Below are 13002 nucleotides of genomic sequence, written 5' to 3'. Positions count from 1 at the left end.
CACGGTGATGGCTGCGGCTGTGATTGACCAGAGCCAGTAAGGAGCTGCAATTTAAAAACAAACCTATGAGCCATTCCTCTGCCTTTGCTTAGCTGCAGCGATGACGGAAATACCGTGGTTGGCAGTGAAGCAGTTACAGCAAATATTCATTTGTAGTTGTATTAACCCCAGGGTATCAGTATCGTTCGTTATTGCGGTACCCTGGAGGAGGGTGCCGTTTCCGACCGTCCGTTCGGTACACGTGCCAAAGCACTTAGACAGGGTAAACATGCGACTTTCTGCCAAAGGGCCAGATTTTTCCATCCTTAATATTTTGTCCTCAAATAGTACCAGTTGGCAGATGCTTGTGATTTGGATGAGGCTACTTTTGCATTAAGCTTCTGCTGGGCCTGAAATGATCAATAAGAGCTATAAAAAAGATTGCCCTTGAAATCACATCGGTATACTTTGCCATTTGCTATGTACAGTGTCTTTTCCTATTGATATAAAAAATGAAGAGTGCAGACATTTGAAAGCTGTGAAGCAAGTAAAATTTTGCTGAAATGTACCCAACCAGATTAATTATTTTTGGGAGGGCCGAGTCTCCAAAGGATTTAATAATCTGAATACCATCTTAGGACATTTTATTGTCCTTTTGCTGGCAGGAAACACAGATACCAATTATGGAGACAAATCCAAAAACGAGGTCAAATAATTATTTTATGAATCCAGTGAAAAGGCTTGGTGCATTTCTCAGTGCAGCAGCTTTCCACACATCCACTGTTGGACTTTGGGTGTTGTAGATGGGCTGAGGGTAGTTTAAAACATTAGTGCAGAAAATCTGTAAATCTTCTGACTCAAAGGCTGTCTGTCCTCCCAGTTCAGATTAGCCGGGTAAAATGGAAAAACCTGTGGTCTCTGCAACTTGTTAGAAATTATTGTCATTTTATGCCTGTCTCCAGTCTGTTTGACAGCAGATCAGAACAGCTATTTGATTTGTAGCTGATGCCTTCGTGCAGCCTGTCGCAGCAGGATGGAGTTATGGCAGAGCGAAGCGGCTCGCTGTGAGCTTGCTAGCCTGTTTGAAAAGGCAAAAGTGCCTCTTGGAGTCATGCCAGGCGATCCTCTTTTTAAGGTCAGGATGAAATAAACCATGACTCTGGCCAGCAGCCTCCTGATGCTCCGGTTCTGTACAGATACGGGAACACTTTCCTGTGTACTGGAAGCAGAGGTCGTTTGCTGTACGGGACCCTTGAGACTCGTGCTGCTGTCTTGCATTTGCCATTAGTGCTAGATGCTTTGGGAAGAGCGTTAAGAGGGGATTACACTTAGTAGGTATATGAGATACTTTAAGATGCATCGATAAAAGATGCAATATATAACTGTAATTCCCCTTTTATTACCAGTAATACCCTGGTGGGGAAAAGGCGAGACCCCGTGTAAACACTTGCTGGGTGGAATTACCCACCCCAGGCTGGCTCTGGGGAGGGAGCAGGGCTTGTCCCTAGGCAGAAATGCGGTAAGGTGTCCTGGAGCCCCACCAGAAGGCACCGGGCTCAGCTGCAGCCCCACACCGAGGTCCCCATCACATGAGCCAGGCCACCGTGGGCAGCCTCCTCCACGGGAGGCAACATCCGTGTCTGGCGTATTGGGAAAGAGAGCCTGTAAAATGTTACAGTGCTTGGATGCAGCTGAACTGACACTGTACAGAGCATAACAGCCGAGCCAGACTGGGATAAATACTGTCCCGTCACTTGAATGTAAACATCTGTGCCGCAGAACAGCACCGTTTCGCAGAGCAGGTGATGCCAAAATCCAGCGAGTGTCTGCTGAGGAGTGCCGCGCTGTCCCCGTGCCACCTGCGCTGCCAGCCACGGGTGTGCGACTGCCCATCCAGCACCTTCCCGGCAGGGAAAAGGAGGCAACCGTCCCTTCGGCGAGACCCAGCCGGGTCCTTCAGCACAGCAAAAGCACAGCCCGTGTGCCGGAGCAGGTTTGGTCCTGATGAGCTGTGAGCGGGTGGAGGGTGCTGGGCAGAAGCACTGACAAGGCGAGGAGAAGAGCTGTGTACGTCCTGTACAGGGAGGGGAATACCTCGGTAATACCTCGGCTTGGGCAGCAGAAAAGCAGCTACTCCGTCGGTTGCTAGCTAGAATATTTTCATAAGGGAAAAGAAAAAAGCACTTAGGAAGTGGCATTGCTGCCTGTGCTAAGGGTGATCATGCTCACATCCATCTGCGTTTACAAGCTCTGGAAGTGAAAATGGGGAGGGTGTCTGCTGTGTTTGACTATGCCTTGCATTTTCCAGAGATTAATGGCAGTGAACCATAGTAAGATGATAAAGTAGCCCAGGATATGCACTTGGAAAAATAACAACTGGTTTATAGAAGTCAGGATTTCTTCTCTGGGGGACTTAAACAACCACATGATGTTAGCTTGTTACAGGATAACGTCAAGCTACTACTTATCTGTAGTAAACATGAAAAGGATTAGATTCCTTGGAACCCTCTGTGCTAGAAGAAAATCCAGACTCATTTCTACCTCCCTCCTGTACTTTTCCAACCATCTCCTGGTGATTGTTCAGGCACATTGCGAGGCTGCAGCCGGCTCGGCACGGCACTGCGTGCCGTCCTTAGGCATGCATGGTGGCTCCGCAGCCTGGTGGCTTTCACCAGTGCCGGTGAGTGAATGGCAATGGGGATAGGTAACGGCTCACGGACCTGATGTGCAAGACGCTGAGAGTTTCAGGCAAAGGTTGCCACAGACACTGAACAAGCAGGTAGCACAACGGCTTCTTTGTAGAGAATAGGGCTTTAAAAAACTAAATGAGGACTTTGCACCATCCTTCAGAACCCAACAGTGCGTGTGCCGAGCTGGTAGCTGAACTGGTGTTTGCTGCTGTGCAAACCATGAGCCTTGCTAGGGTACTGCTGAAGGGTTATGCTGGAGAGATGTAGGGCTCTGGCTGTGTATACGTATTTTTACGTTTGTGCTACGCTGAAGATGGACCTGGGCTGCAAAGGGAGCACCACCAGCTCTCCGCTCTGCGTGGACTCGGGGCCTGTGGTTCAAAGCAGTGTGTAAGCACAAGGCAAGCTAATTCTTGGCCCCCTCCTGTGCGATGGCAGACAGGCTGCGGGCCGTGGCAGGGGGCTCTGGTTATTCTGCCTCCGTTGTACCCGTTGAACGAGAGCGCTGCTAGGAAGAGTGAACTTCTATATTCAGAGATGACAAAGTCAAATAAACATATATTTTTGCTTTGTGATACACACGGAGGCTTAATAACATGTTTAGCAGCAGATGACAGTTTACATTACAAACACTTAAGTAAGTGCTGCTGGGTTTTCTGCGCTGGCAGCTGTGATACACGGTGCTGGGGAGGGACTGCAAGGAGTTCGGTGGCCGTATTTCAGGAGGCATGGGTGTTTAGGCTCTGGAGAGAAAAAGGAGTTAGGAGCCACATGAGGCACAAAGCTGGCAGAGGGATTTGAACACTTTTGAGAGGCTTCTGAGAGCAACAAGATTTTCCCCTTGGTGGGAGAAGGTCAGGAGGGGAAAAAAACCGCTAATGCCTGCGGTGCTGAGAGCAGTCAGCCTCATGGAGCCTCATGCCCCTGTGAGGGCATCCGCATCGGCTGTCACTGCCCGCTGTGTGTCCGATCCTGTTTCATTAAGTGCTGATGGTTTCAAGCACAGACCTTTCCGCATGAAAGATTATTTAGAAAAAACAGCAAGATGTTCTGATAATGGGAAACAGGTGCACAAAATTAGATAGCAGTGAGAAGCAGCCGTGCCTGTGCAGATGTGAAGATGTAAGAAACAGCATTTTTCATTGCTAATGGTGTTAAAAATCCAGCTGAATGTCTTGGTGAGAAGCAGGGCTCTAATGATTGCGAGAGGATCTTTATAATGAGCAGAGTCTGCCCAAACTTCCTGAAATACTGTTTTGGAAACGTTTTTGATACCATAGTAAAGGTGGTACCGTGGTTAGAAGATCAGGAGTAATGCCCTCAGGAATGAGTCTGGGAAGGCAAAGCAGATGGTAAGCCCTCTTGTAGAGTCAGTGCTGTCATCCTCAGGAAAAGTGTAAATTCATAACATAAACAAGAAATACATAAGCCTGCCTGGTTTGGTAGACTTAAATGTGTCTGTCTTCATATTTTGTATCACAGATCTAGAAACAAACTGTGGGGCTGCATAGCTCTCATGGTAACCATTTGACTTGCAATGACTATTCAAATAACTCTGAATTACATCAAAATCGTGGTGCAATCCTATTTTTCAGTTTTTATTGCCAAATCTTACCACGTTCCAAGGCTGCTGGCGAGCAACGCTAATCCAGGGACAATGCATTCCTGATGCTGTCTCTTCCTTATTGCTACTCCACCAAAAAGTTTTGTGCCAAGACCCCCTTGCAGAGGTAGATCAAAGAGCTCGAAAGCTGAATTGTTGGTTAGGTTGGAGGCAGCATCTTCTGTCGGGACACCTTGGCAGCTGCCATGTTTTCATGGGAGGGTGGTGCTGTGCTGTCAGAAGGAGCAGGGCTGGTTTAGGATGGATTTAGGACTGGTTTGATGGGAACGGGTCCTCATGCACACTGCAGGGAGCTGGCCCCATCGCTGGGTGGGGGCAGAGACGGCTGGAGGGCGATGGGGAGTCCCGCACCAGGGATCCCTCTGCCTGCAGAGGCTTGGTTGGACATTCCCCTGTGATAAAGGACTGCAGTAGTTTTTAAAGTTGAGAAATTGTAGTCATTACTGTAAAACTGCAGAATTTGGACGGTCGGGGGTTGCTTTTATTAATGTTCTTTGTTTTGCAGAATGACTCATGAAACCTCGTTGTGTTTTACAGTTGAGCGTGATTTCTCCTGGCTTGCCATTGCGTATTTCCTCTGTTCATTACCGTGTTACAATCACATCTTTCCACAGGTCCAAAGCAAGTGCCCCCTTAGCTGCTTGTCGGAGCGAGCTGCAGCTAACTCCTGCCACCTGCTGTCTCCTTCTTTGCTCTTCACTTTATTAAGATCCTGGTTTATTAAAAAATGCAGAGGGACAAAGGAGATGGAGCTGCGGCTGCCCTGTCACTTGCACTGACCTCCCTGCTGAGCATTGCTCTGCAGCCACCCTGCTCCTCCTGCTGCCGCCCCTGCCACCTCCTCTCCTCCACCACCACCAGCTTTCCTCTCATCCAACCGAGTAAGCGGAGAGCCTGGATGTTGAGTTTAACTGTAGCCTGGCTCCAGGAGAAAGCCAGGGGACAGGCCACCTTCCTTCACAGCTCTGCAGCGCTGAGAGTGGAGACTTGCTGTGCGCTGGCGCTGCCCCTGCCATTGCGTGCTTTGCCTTCGCCGCGCTGGCTGTGCGCTTGCCGGGTTGGGTTTTGCTTGGTGGGTCCGCTGTTCCCTTTGGCTGGCACTGGGATTTGTGACTTTTTGTGTCCACTGGATTCCCCTCTTCATCAGCTGCGGGATTCTGCTGGCGGTCAGTAACCTTGAGAATATGCTCACCTCAGGGGTGCCGCTCGCCTGTGCTCATGAATTGCACATTCGTGAATCCACTGGTAAAAACAGAAGGGCCTCAGGAGATTTGGTTTTGTCTGTCAGTCAAGTCTTTGATTTGCAATTACTTTCTGGCATAGGGATTGCACCACTGATTCGTGTCGGTGGTTAACTAATGCCCGTCCCTACAGCCGCTGTCACCTCTCCTCCTGTGGAGCCAGTTTTTGTCTCTATGCAAGTGGGCTCAACTCCTTGCAAGCCCTTGGTGGCCTCCAGAGACACTGTCACCCCCTGAGGCTGTCACAGCACTTGGAAATGTTGGCCGAATAAACCTGATAACGCACACTGGAGGCAGGCAGGGAATGGTGTCAGCTCGGTGCGCTGGAGCTCCCCAGACCACAGAGCAAGGCACGCTTTTTAGAGAGGAGATCTCCTAGGTGGGACAGGTATTTATGCAACTTACCTTGAATGATTTCTAGGGACCTTAGATACCAGGTTTGTGACCTAGGTGTTTAGGGAACACAATGTTAAGTCTCAACAGTGCCCACTTAATCCTGAGCATGCTGGGCATCCACATGCTCGTGCAGAAGAGCCCCTGGGGTCGGCACGGGGGGTAAGGGAAAGAAGAGGCACATCATGGTGGATGACTGTGCTTTGGGGCCAAAGATATTTCATCCACCATCCCTTGGTATGGACACGGGGCGAGGAGCAACTGTAGAATACAGGTCAAGTGCTGACTTTTTACCTCTGGAGCTTGCTGCCACTGCTTTGGTGCTCCTGTGCCATCGTCGTTTCACAAATAGGGCGTCTTGACTGCGAGTGCTGTTGCTTGAAGATAAATTGCAAAGCAAATTTTAGCTTTTTTTTCTCTAGCCTGTTGTAGTGGTGCTTTGTACTTTGCCATCCTTATTTTTAACTAGACAGATGCAGCTTTATTTTCCACTTACGCAAAGACTATGGGGTGCTGCAAACTTTGGAGAGGACCCTTACAATCTGCGGAGTATTCTGAACACGATGCCACACTGATGAATAAGTTTATCCAGCAGAGCTCATTAGTTAACTTCCAGTGAAAAAAATTAGGGGAAAACGCAGCTCTGAGAGGGCAACTTTACAATCTAATTGCAATTCTTACCAATTTCAGCACATGTTTGTTTGGGAGATGTTTTTCCCATGAGGACGCAATTCCAGATGGGCTGTTGTACAAACCAAGAGCAACTGGTGAACTTAATGTGCAGCAGAGATTTGAAAAACACAGGGTTAAGCTCTTGCTCTACATATCTCAGGCCACATTCTCCTAACGTGGGGTCACCCAGGGGAAATAGTTTCCCATATTTGACTTCTTGTCAGTATGAAAAAAACCACGACAGCAGAGACTTAGACCTGGGTTTTGGCCATCCCGGTGAACACCTTGCCCACCCTGCTGTACCGCTGGGAGTGCCTGCTCACGAGCACAAAACAGGACACTTGGTAGAGATAAGTACAAACTCCAGGTTAGCCTTCGCTTTTGGGGGGGGGGATTTTCTGTTAACTTAATGGCTGAGCACATGGTTGGCTGAGTGCTGGATCAGGCCCAAGGAAGGGGAGCCAGATGAGGGGGCCGGCATAGCTGCAAGCTGAACTTGCGGAAAGAAATAAAAACGCCTTTCCAACTGGATGAACTGCGTGATCTGTGCTGCAGCGTCCCAGGTGCTGGCACAGGGAGCACGGGCAGTGTGCAGCCAGGAGCTGGCTGCGTGCGGGCAGGATGGCTGGAAGCAGCCCCGGCACTCCGAGCTGGGCGTCAACTGTGCTGGGCTTCTCGCTAACACAGCCTGAATGTCTCCGGCTCATCCCAGCGTGAGCTGCAAGGGCTGTAGAAATCTGGAAAACTTGTACACTTCAGGCAAACTGTTTCCTGGGGAGCTCTGCCTTTGCCAAGGTTTAACCTCCACCGTTACCCAGGTCACAGAGCGCCAGGGTCCTTCTTACACCTCCAGCTACGACTCTGTTCACGTCCTCCGAGGGTCTTGAAAATCTCCTGGGTCTTAGGTGAGAATTTCTGCAGGAGTGACTCAGAATAGGCCTAGGCTGGCAGAGGACTTTTTTTTTTTTTTAGAATGTTAAAAGCGGGAAAGGGAAGGGGATTTGAGTATCTTCCACATACCTCAAGGCGTAGGAGCCGTGCTACAGTAAGCCATGCAAAACCAGATCGTTGGTGGATACTTTCCCTCTTGCTAAACTGCCTCCTTTGCTGCTGGTAATCTCCTTGCAGAAGGTCCCCTTATCAGCCTTGCCCCCTGCCTCCCTCCCTTTGCCTCTTACACACTTTTTAAACCTTGTGTCTTAACTTTTTCTCCCAAAGCGATCACTGATGTCTACCAGCAAGCAGCAGGAACAGGATCAAACAGCCAGAAGAAGCTCTGCTCAGCTAAATGCTCAGATTTAGCTCATTGCTGTATTTCCATTTGTGTCAGTAAACTAAATGTTCTCGACTGAAGGTTTTGCAGTAAAATGTTTTGAGTAATCAGAGTTAATTTTCTGAATAGGTATGGATTAATTATCAGCTGGCTGTTGTTTGTAGATGCCACAGTTACAGAGCTGAGTTTCTTCTGTTGATTACTTTGTGGCTACAAATAAAGTGTACTCAAGCTGTCATTGGTAAAAGAGCAGATAATAAAGAGTAAAAGAAAAGAATATTAATTGAGCCATTACCACTTTCAAGATGTACTTATGCAGTTGGGTAAGTAAAAGCTACAGTGAGGCACGGTAGACATAGGAATCTCCTTCAACACGTACTGTATTATACTGGTGCCCTGCCTTTGGATTTCCAAAGAATCTAAAGATCTTTGCACTGGTGCTTATGCATTTTTTCATTGCATTAATTAAACGCATGTTCCCATGCATTTTTTAATTCTTGAGGAACCATATGTGGGACCAAATAGTAAAGTAGTTACCCTCTATTTGCAGCCATGAGGAACAGAGTAACTGCCAGGAGACCTAGTCTTTTATTGCTCCACCCCAGTAAGTAGATTCTGGAGACATCACAAAGCACCGTCTGAGCACCCACTCCCTCCCAAGCACGTACACAGCTGTAAATAAATATTTATGTTATAACTGCTCAAGCAAAGTATGCAGTCCCTCACATGCAATGTATTATTACCGATATTTGATACATTGTTCTGTAATTCATCATTCTTCATACAAATTTGTTGGTGTATGAAGTTAAAAGCGCCAGGAAGCAGCTTGCATCAGGAGCTGCCACGTCAGAGCATGCAGCCTGTGATTCACGGTCGCTGCCTCTTCCAGGGCAGCTCTTGTGTCCCTCTCTGCATCGCTGGACCCAGTTTGGCGTCACACCACAGTTCGGTGCTCGTCCGGGAAAGGCATTCAGTTTTAGTATACAGGAACCTGAAATGCTTCTGCAAAACCTAAGACTGAGGTTGTAGTTGGTGCCCGGGTTTTGAATGGTGGGAGAGTTTGTCCCCTGCTGTGCGTCCTTCCTGACAATACCCAGAGAACCATGGACAGGCTACGCCATAAAATTTGGGTTTTAATCAAATTTCCTGATGAGGAGGTAGAAGGCCTTAATGCTTCGAGGTCAGGTCACTGTCCGAACAGGGGAGAGGCTGCCTTTGTTCTGAGCCTGCTTGGTCTTTTATTCTCCGCAGCCTCGTGTCTAAACAATGCAGGCCGAGTTCAGCGATGGCACTTTCGTGTCAGGGGTTTTCTCTGAGACTTTCTCTACCTGTGATTCCCTTCTGCAGTGTTTGGTATTTGTTTTCCTCTTCTCATTTACCCCTCAGACAACCTGTATTGAATCTCTGTCCTGTGCTCACAGTAGAGAAGGAGAGTAAGCTGAGATACATATTGCAACTGGATGCAGACTCCCTTATTTTTTTTCACAATTCTATGTGTTACTGACTTTCAGATCTACCAGAGGTTTTGCTGGTTTTTTTGTCTGGGTGCTTTATCTGCCTCCTCCTGCAGTAGTGAAAAGCACGCTGTATGCTCTGCAGAGCGGAGGGAGAGATGGGGTCTTCCCTGCTGCTGCGCTCAGGGGGATTTTTGACTTAATATGATGAGCGGGGGCAGGCAGCAGGAGGGAGGGGTGGAGAAATGTATGGCAGGGATCGCAGCTCGATGTTGCGGCCGCGGTCCGAGTGCATGCCCAGCTGGGTGGTGCAGTTAAGGGCAGTCATCAGGCACAATAAATTGGGAGAAAATCAGGAATGGGGAGAGGCACATGCCCTGGTAGAGCGAGAACTCAGCTCTCACTGCAAGTTAGAGGAAGCCTCAGACTTCCAAAGGCAAGAAAATTCATACTGAATGCACCCGTACTTCACTTGGCTTAGCTGGAACGTGGTCACACATATGGTATTTATATCAGATCCAAATGCCCAAAGAAAGGAGGCCAACCTGCTTATTTTCAGGGTTTACAAGGGGTGTCACTTGCTAAAGTGTCCAGGGTGACTTCAGCCACAAGTTGCAGCAGCCAAGTTATGAAACCGTAAGAAAGTGGGTGTATAATGGAAATGGTGACAGAAGGTTTGGGGCTTTTTTAAAATTTTTGAAACAGTCCTCCATTTTTCAGCCCAGCTGTTTGAAATTCACTGAACTAATATCTCAAATGGCTAAGATGTGAACTGCGGCTGAAAAGAGACTCGGGCATCCAGCTTGCACAACTGCCAAGTCCTCACCAATCTCGCAGGATTTCAAAAGTTTGCTTCCAGAGCGGATGGGGACAGGGCTTGGCTGGAGGATGGTGATAGGTCATAGCTTCTTTAGTCCCTGTTACGCTTGTAAGGCTTGGAGTGAGGTTTGGCAAATCGAACCCCCTGACTTGTGCAAACACTGCGGCCATGGGGGCGGCGTGGGGAGAGCTGCAGAGCTTGGGGATGGTGTTTGGCTGCTGTGTGTTCGTGCTGAGAGCGAAAGGAGCTGTGCTGAGCTTAGAGAAGTTCAGGCTGAAGGAAGACTGAGCAGATGTAGTCAGGAAAGAAGCCTTGGGGGTAAATGTTTTATCGGAATGCAGAGTCCTGCTTGCATACAATAGAAATATGCCAGCGAGAGGCTCCAGTGAATGTAGCCCTGTGTCTCCTGTACTGAGCAAATGACATGGTGTGGGCAATGCAAATGTGACACATGCACTGAAAAAAACATCTTTTGGCAGATGCGCGTGACACACAGTATGTGTTTTGTTCACAGCTTCGATGTGGAAAATGGCCCGTCACCAGGTCGCAGCCCGCTGGACCCGCAGGCCAGCTCCTCGTCAGGACTCGTATTGCACACAACGTTCCCGGGTCACAGCCAGCGCAGGGAGTCGTTCCTGTACAGATCCGACAGCGACTATGACTTATCACCAAAGACGATGTCCAGGAACTCTTCTCTCCCGAGCGAACAGTAAGCATAAATTCAGCTCACATCATATTTTACAGTAACTAAGAGCTTTACATGGCCTCCTGTAATCCTAGAGCTCTGTTAAGAGGTGCTTGTGGGTGGTACTCACATTTCATAGCCTGAGTGCCCAAGACAGTCGCTTTTATGGTCTGCCAAGGCATGACTTCCTTCTCCCCATCCCATCCTTGAAATATTCCCCTTTTCTCCGTAATTTTGCAGAAGAGCTTTCAAATCCGTACCCTGCAATAATAGAGAATTTTTACATTTTACTTTTCTTGGTACTAGTTCTTCATGTGGGAATTCGTGTTTGGGGTGTGAAGTGCTTGCAGGGCTGTGCTCAGGGCAGAGAGCGCTGTGAGCTGCCCGTGTCCCCGCGGGGCCTGCCGGCAGGAGAGCCCTGTCGCTCCAGTGCTTGGCTTGCTTGGTGATTTTCTGCGCTCCCTTTTCTCCGTTACACTCTCATCGTGCATTCTCAGAGCCTGGTTAACATCATGTCTGCTTTTTCTTAAGTAGGTAACGCACCATTAGCCTGGACAATGGAAATATGACTGTGCTTATATTTACAGTATTACTCTTCTCCATCCTGTTTTCTGTCATGTGTTGTTCGCTAGAACTGAGCGGAAAATACAGCAGAAAGCCGAGACAGATGGTTGAGCTTGAGAGGATCAATACAACGCAGAGCGCAGAGCTTAAATGAGTGTCCTGGATTTGCAGCCCTTTATTTTAAAAGGCACAGTTTAAAGTTTTTAAGTGACCATTAAGCTATAAAAAAGTGCTCATAAAAAAAGTTTAACTGTTATGAAAGCCCGGCAAGTTTTGTCATGAAATAAAAATCTAAATATTAGCGAGATCCATGAGGAGAATTCTCCTGAAAGAGAACATCCCTCCCTGTTAGTTAGCATTTAGTAAATATTTACCAGAGACAAAGTAACCACTACAAATTATGCAAATACCATGTTTTGTGTAAACGGTGGATTTTAACAATTGCCCCGAGTTCCCGGCCGTGTGCTGGAGGAGAGAGCTGTGCTGGGGCGGGGAGAGCCTCATGCAGCTGTGCCCAGCACCCTCATTTCCCCCAGCTTCATAGCTGCCTGCAGTTAGAGGTGTCCGTTTGCTGCTCCTGCGGCACTCGGGGCAGCCGGCATCTTCACTCGGACCTGGTTCTGACATCAGTGTTGAGACAACTTTAATTAAAACATGGACTTAGCAGCACTGATACCTGAGTCTGGACAAGCGGACGTGCTCTGTGGCAGCACAGCCAGGGAAAATACCCCTTTGAAGGGGTCCAACGCTGGTGGATGCCTCTCTAGAGGTGCCCTTGGCAGCCTGCAGCCATGCCTGCTCTCCTGCCTTGCAGCCATGCCTGCTCTCCCCTGCCTGCAGCCCTGCCTGCTCTCCTGCCTGCAGCCCTGCCTGCTCTCCTGCCTGCAGCCATGCCTTCTCTCCCCTGCCTGCAGCCATGCCTGTTCTCCCCTGCCTGCAGCCCTGCCTTCTCTCCTGCCTGCAGCCCTGCCTGCTCTCCTGCCCTCACTCCATGCAGCAGACGCACGTGGTACACAACACCCAGAGGGACGGGAGCCCACCAGCAGCCACACTGGATTGCCTCTGCTTTCCAGCCACTGTCAGATCTGTACTGCACAGCAATAACTCTACCCTGCCATGTCTCAGTTAGGTAAATCATACTGGATTTTTCATATACGCACAAATGCTATATATAATATTGCAAAAAAATCCCTCTTATTGATGGTGACGAGGTATTTTTCTCAGAACTTCTGCTCAAATCTTCCATGATGAAAACGGCCGGACAAAACCCAGAGTCTGAATAACATTAAAGACTGTGACAGAGATCAACAAAAGCCAGGAAATTCAAAGCTGACCTTTCCCTGGACTGTTACGGTTTTTTTTCCATCGCGGTGCAAGCGTGCTGCCTTAACTTTTGAATTTCCTGGCTTTTATTGCCTGGTGTTACCAATCTGAACAGTTGCTCCAGCCAGGTTGTTTTGGATATACACTGCGAGACCTTTCCATTAGGAACAAGATTTTATGTAGTGTTAAATAAATGCTGCATGGGTTAATGTTTTTTTTGTCATGGGCGCTGCCTGGGGAAACTCGCCTCTGTAAAATGCTCTTTCTCTGGGGTGAATGATGCC

General features: G+C 48.5%; 1 protein-coding gene across 1 annotated transcript in view; it reads left to right on the top strand.

Annotated features, from left to right (window-relative positions):
- Positions 1-13002, top strand: part of LOC140654070 (3',5'-cyclic-AMP phosphodiesterase 4B-like) — a 136991-nt gene that overhangs the window by 119197 nt on the left and 4792 nt on the right. Inside the window, exon 4 of the mRNA XM_072867031.1 lies at positions 10661-10855. Coding sequence (XP_072723132.1) covers positions 10661-10855 — 195 coding nt within the window. The remainder of the gene's footprint in view (positions 1-10660; positions 10856-13002) is intronic.

This window comes from Ciconia boyciana, chromosome 7, assembly GCF_034638445.1.
Source record: "Ciconia boyciana chromosome 7, ASM3463844v1, whole genome shotgun sequence".
Lineage (NCBI taxonomy): Eukaryota > Metazoa > Chordata > Aves > Ciconiiformes > Ciconiidae > Ciconia > Ciconia boyciana.
The sequence above is the reverse complement of the archived record's forward strand: the minus strand, read 5'-3'. Positions and strand labels throughout refer to the sequence as shown.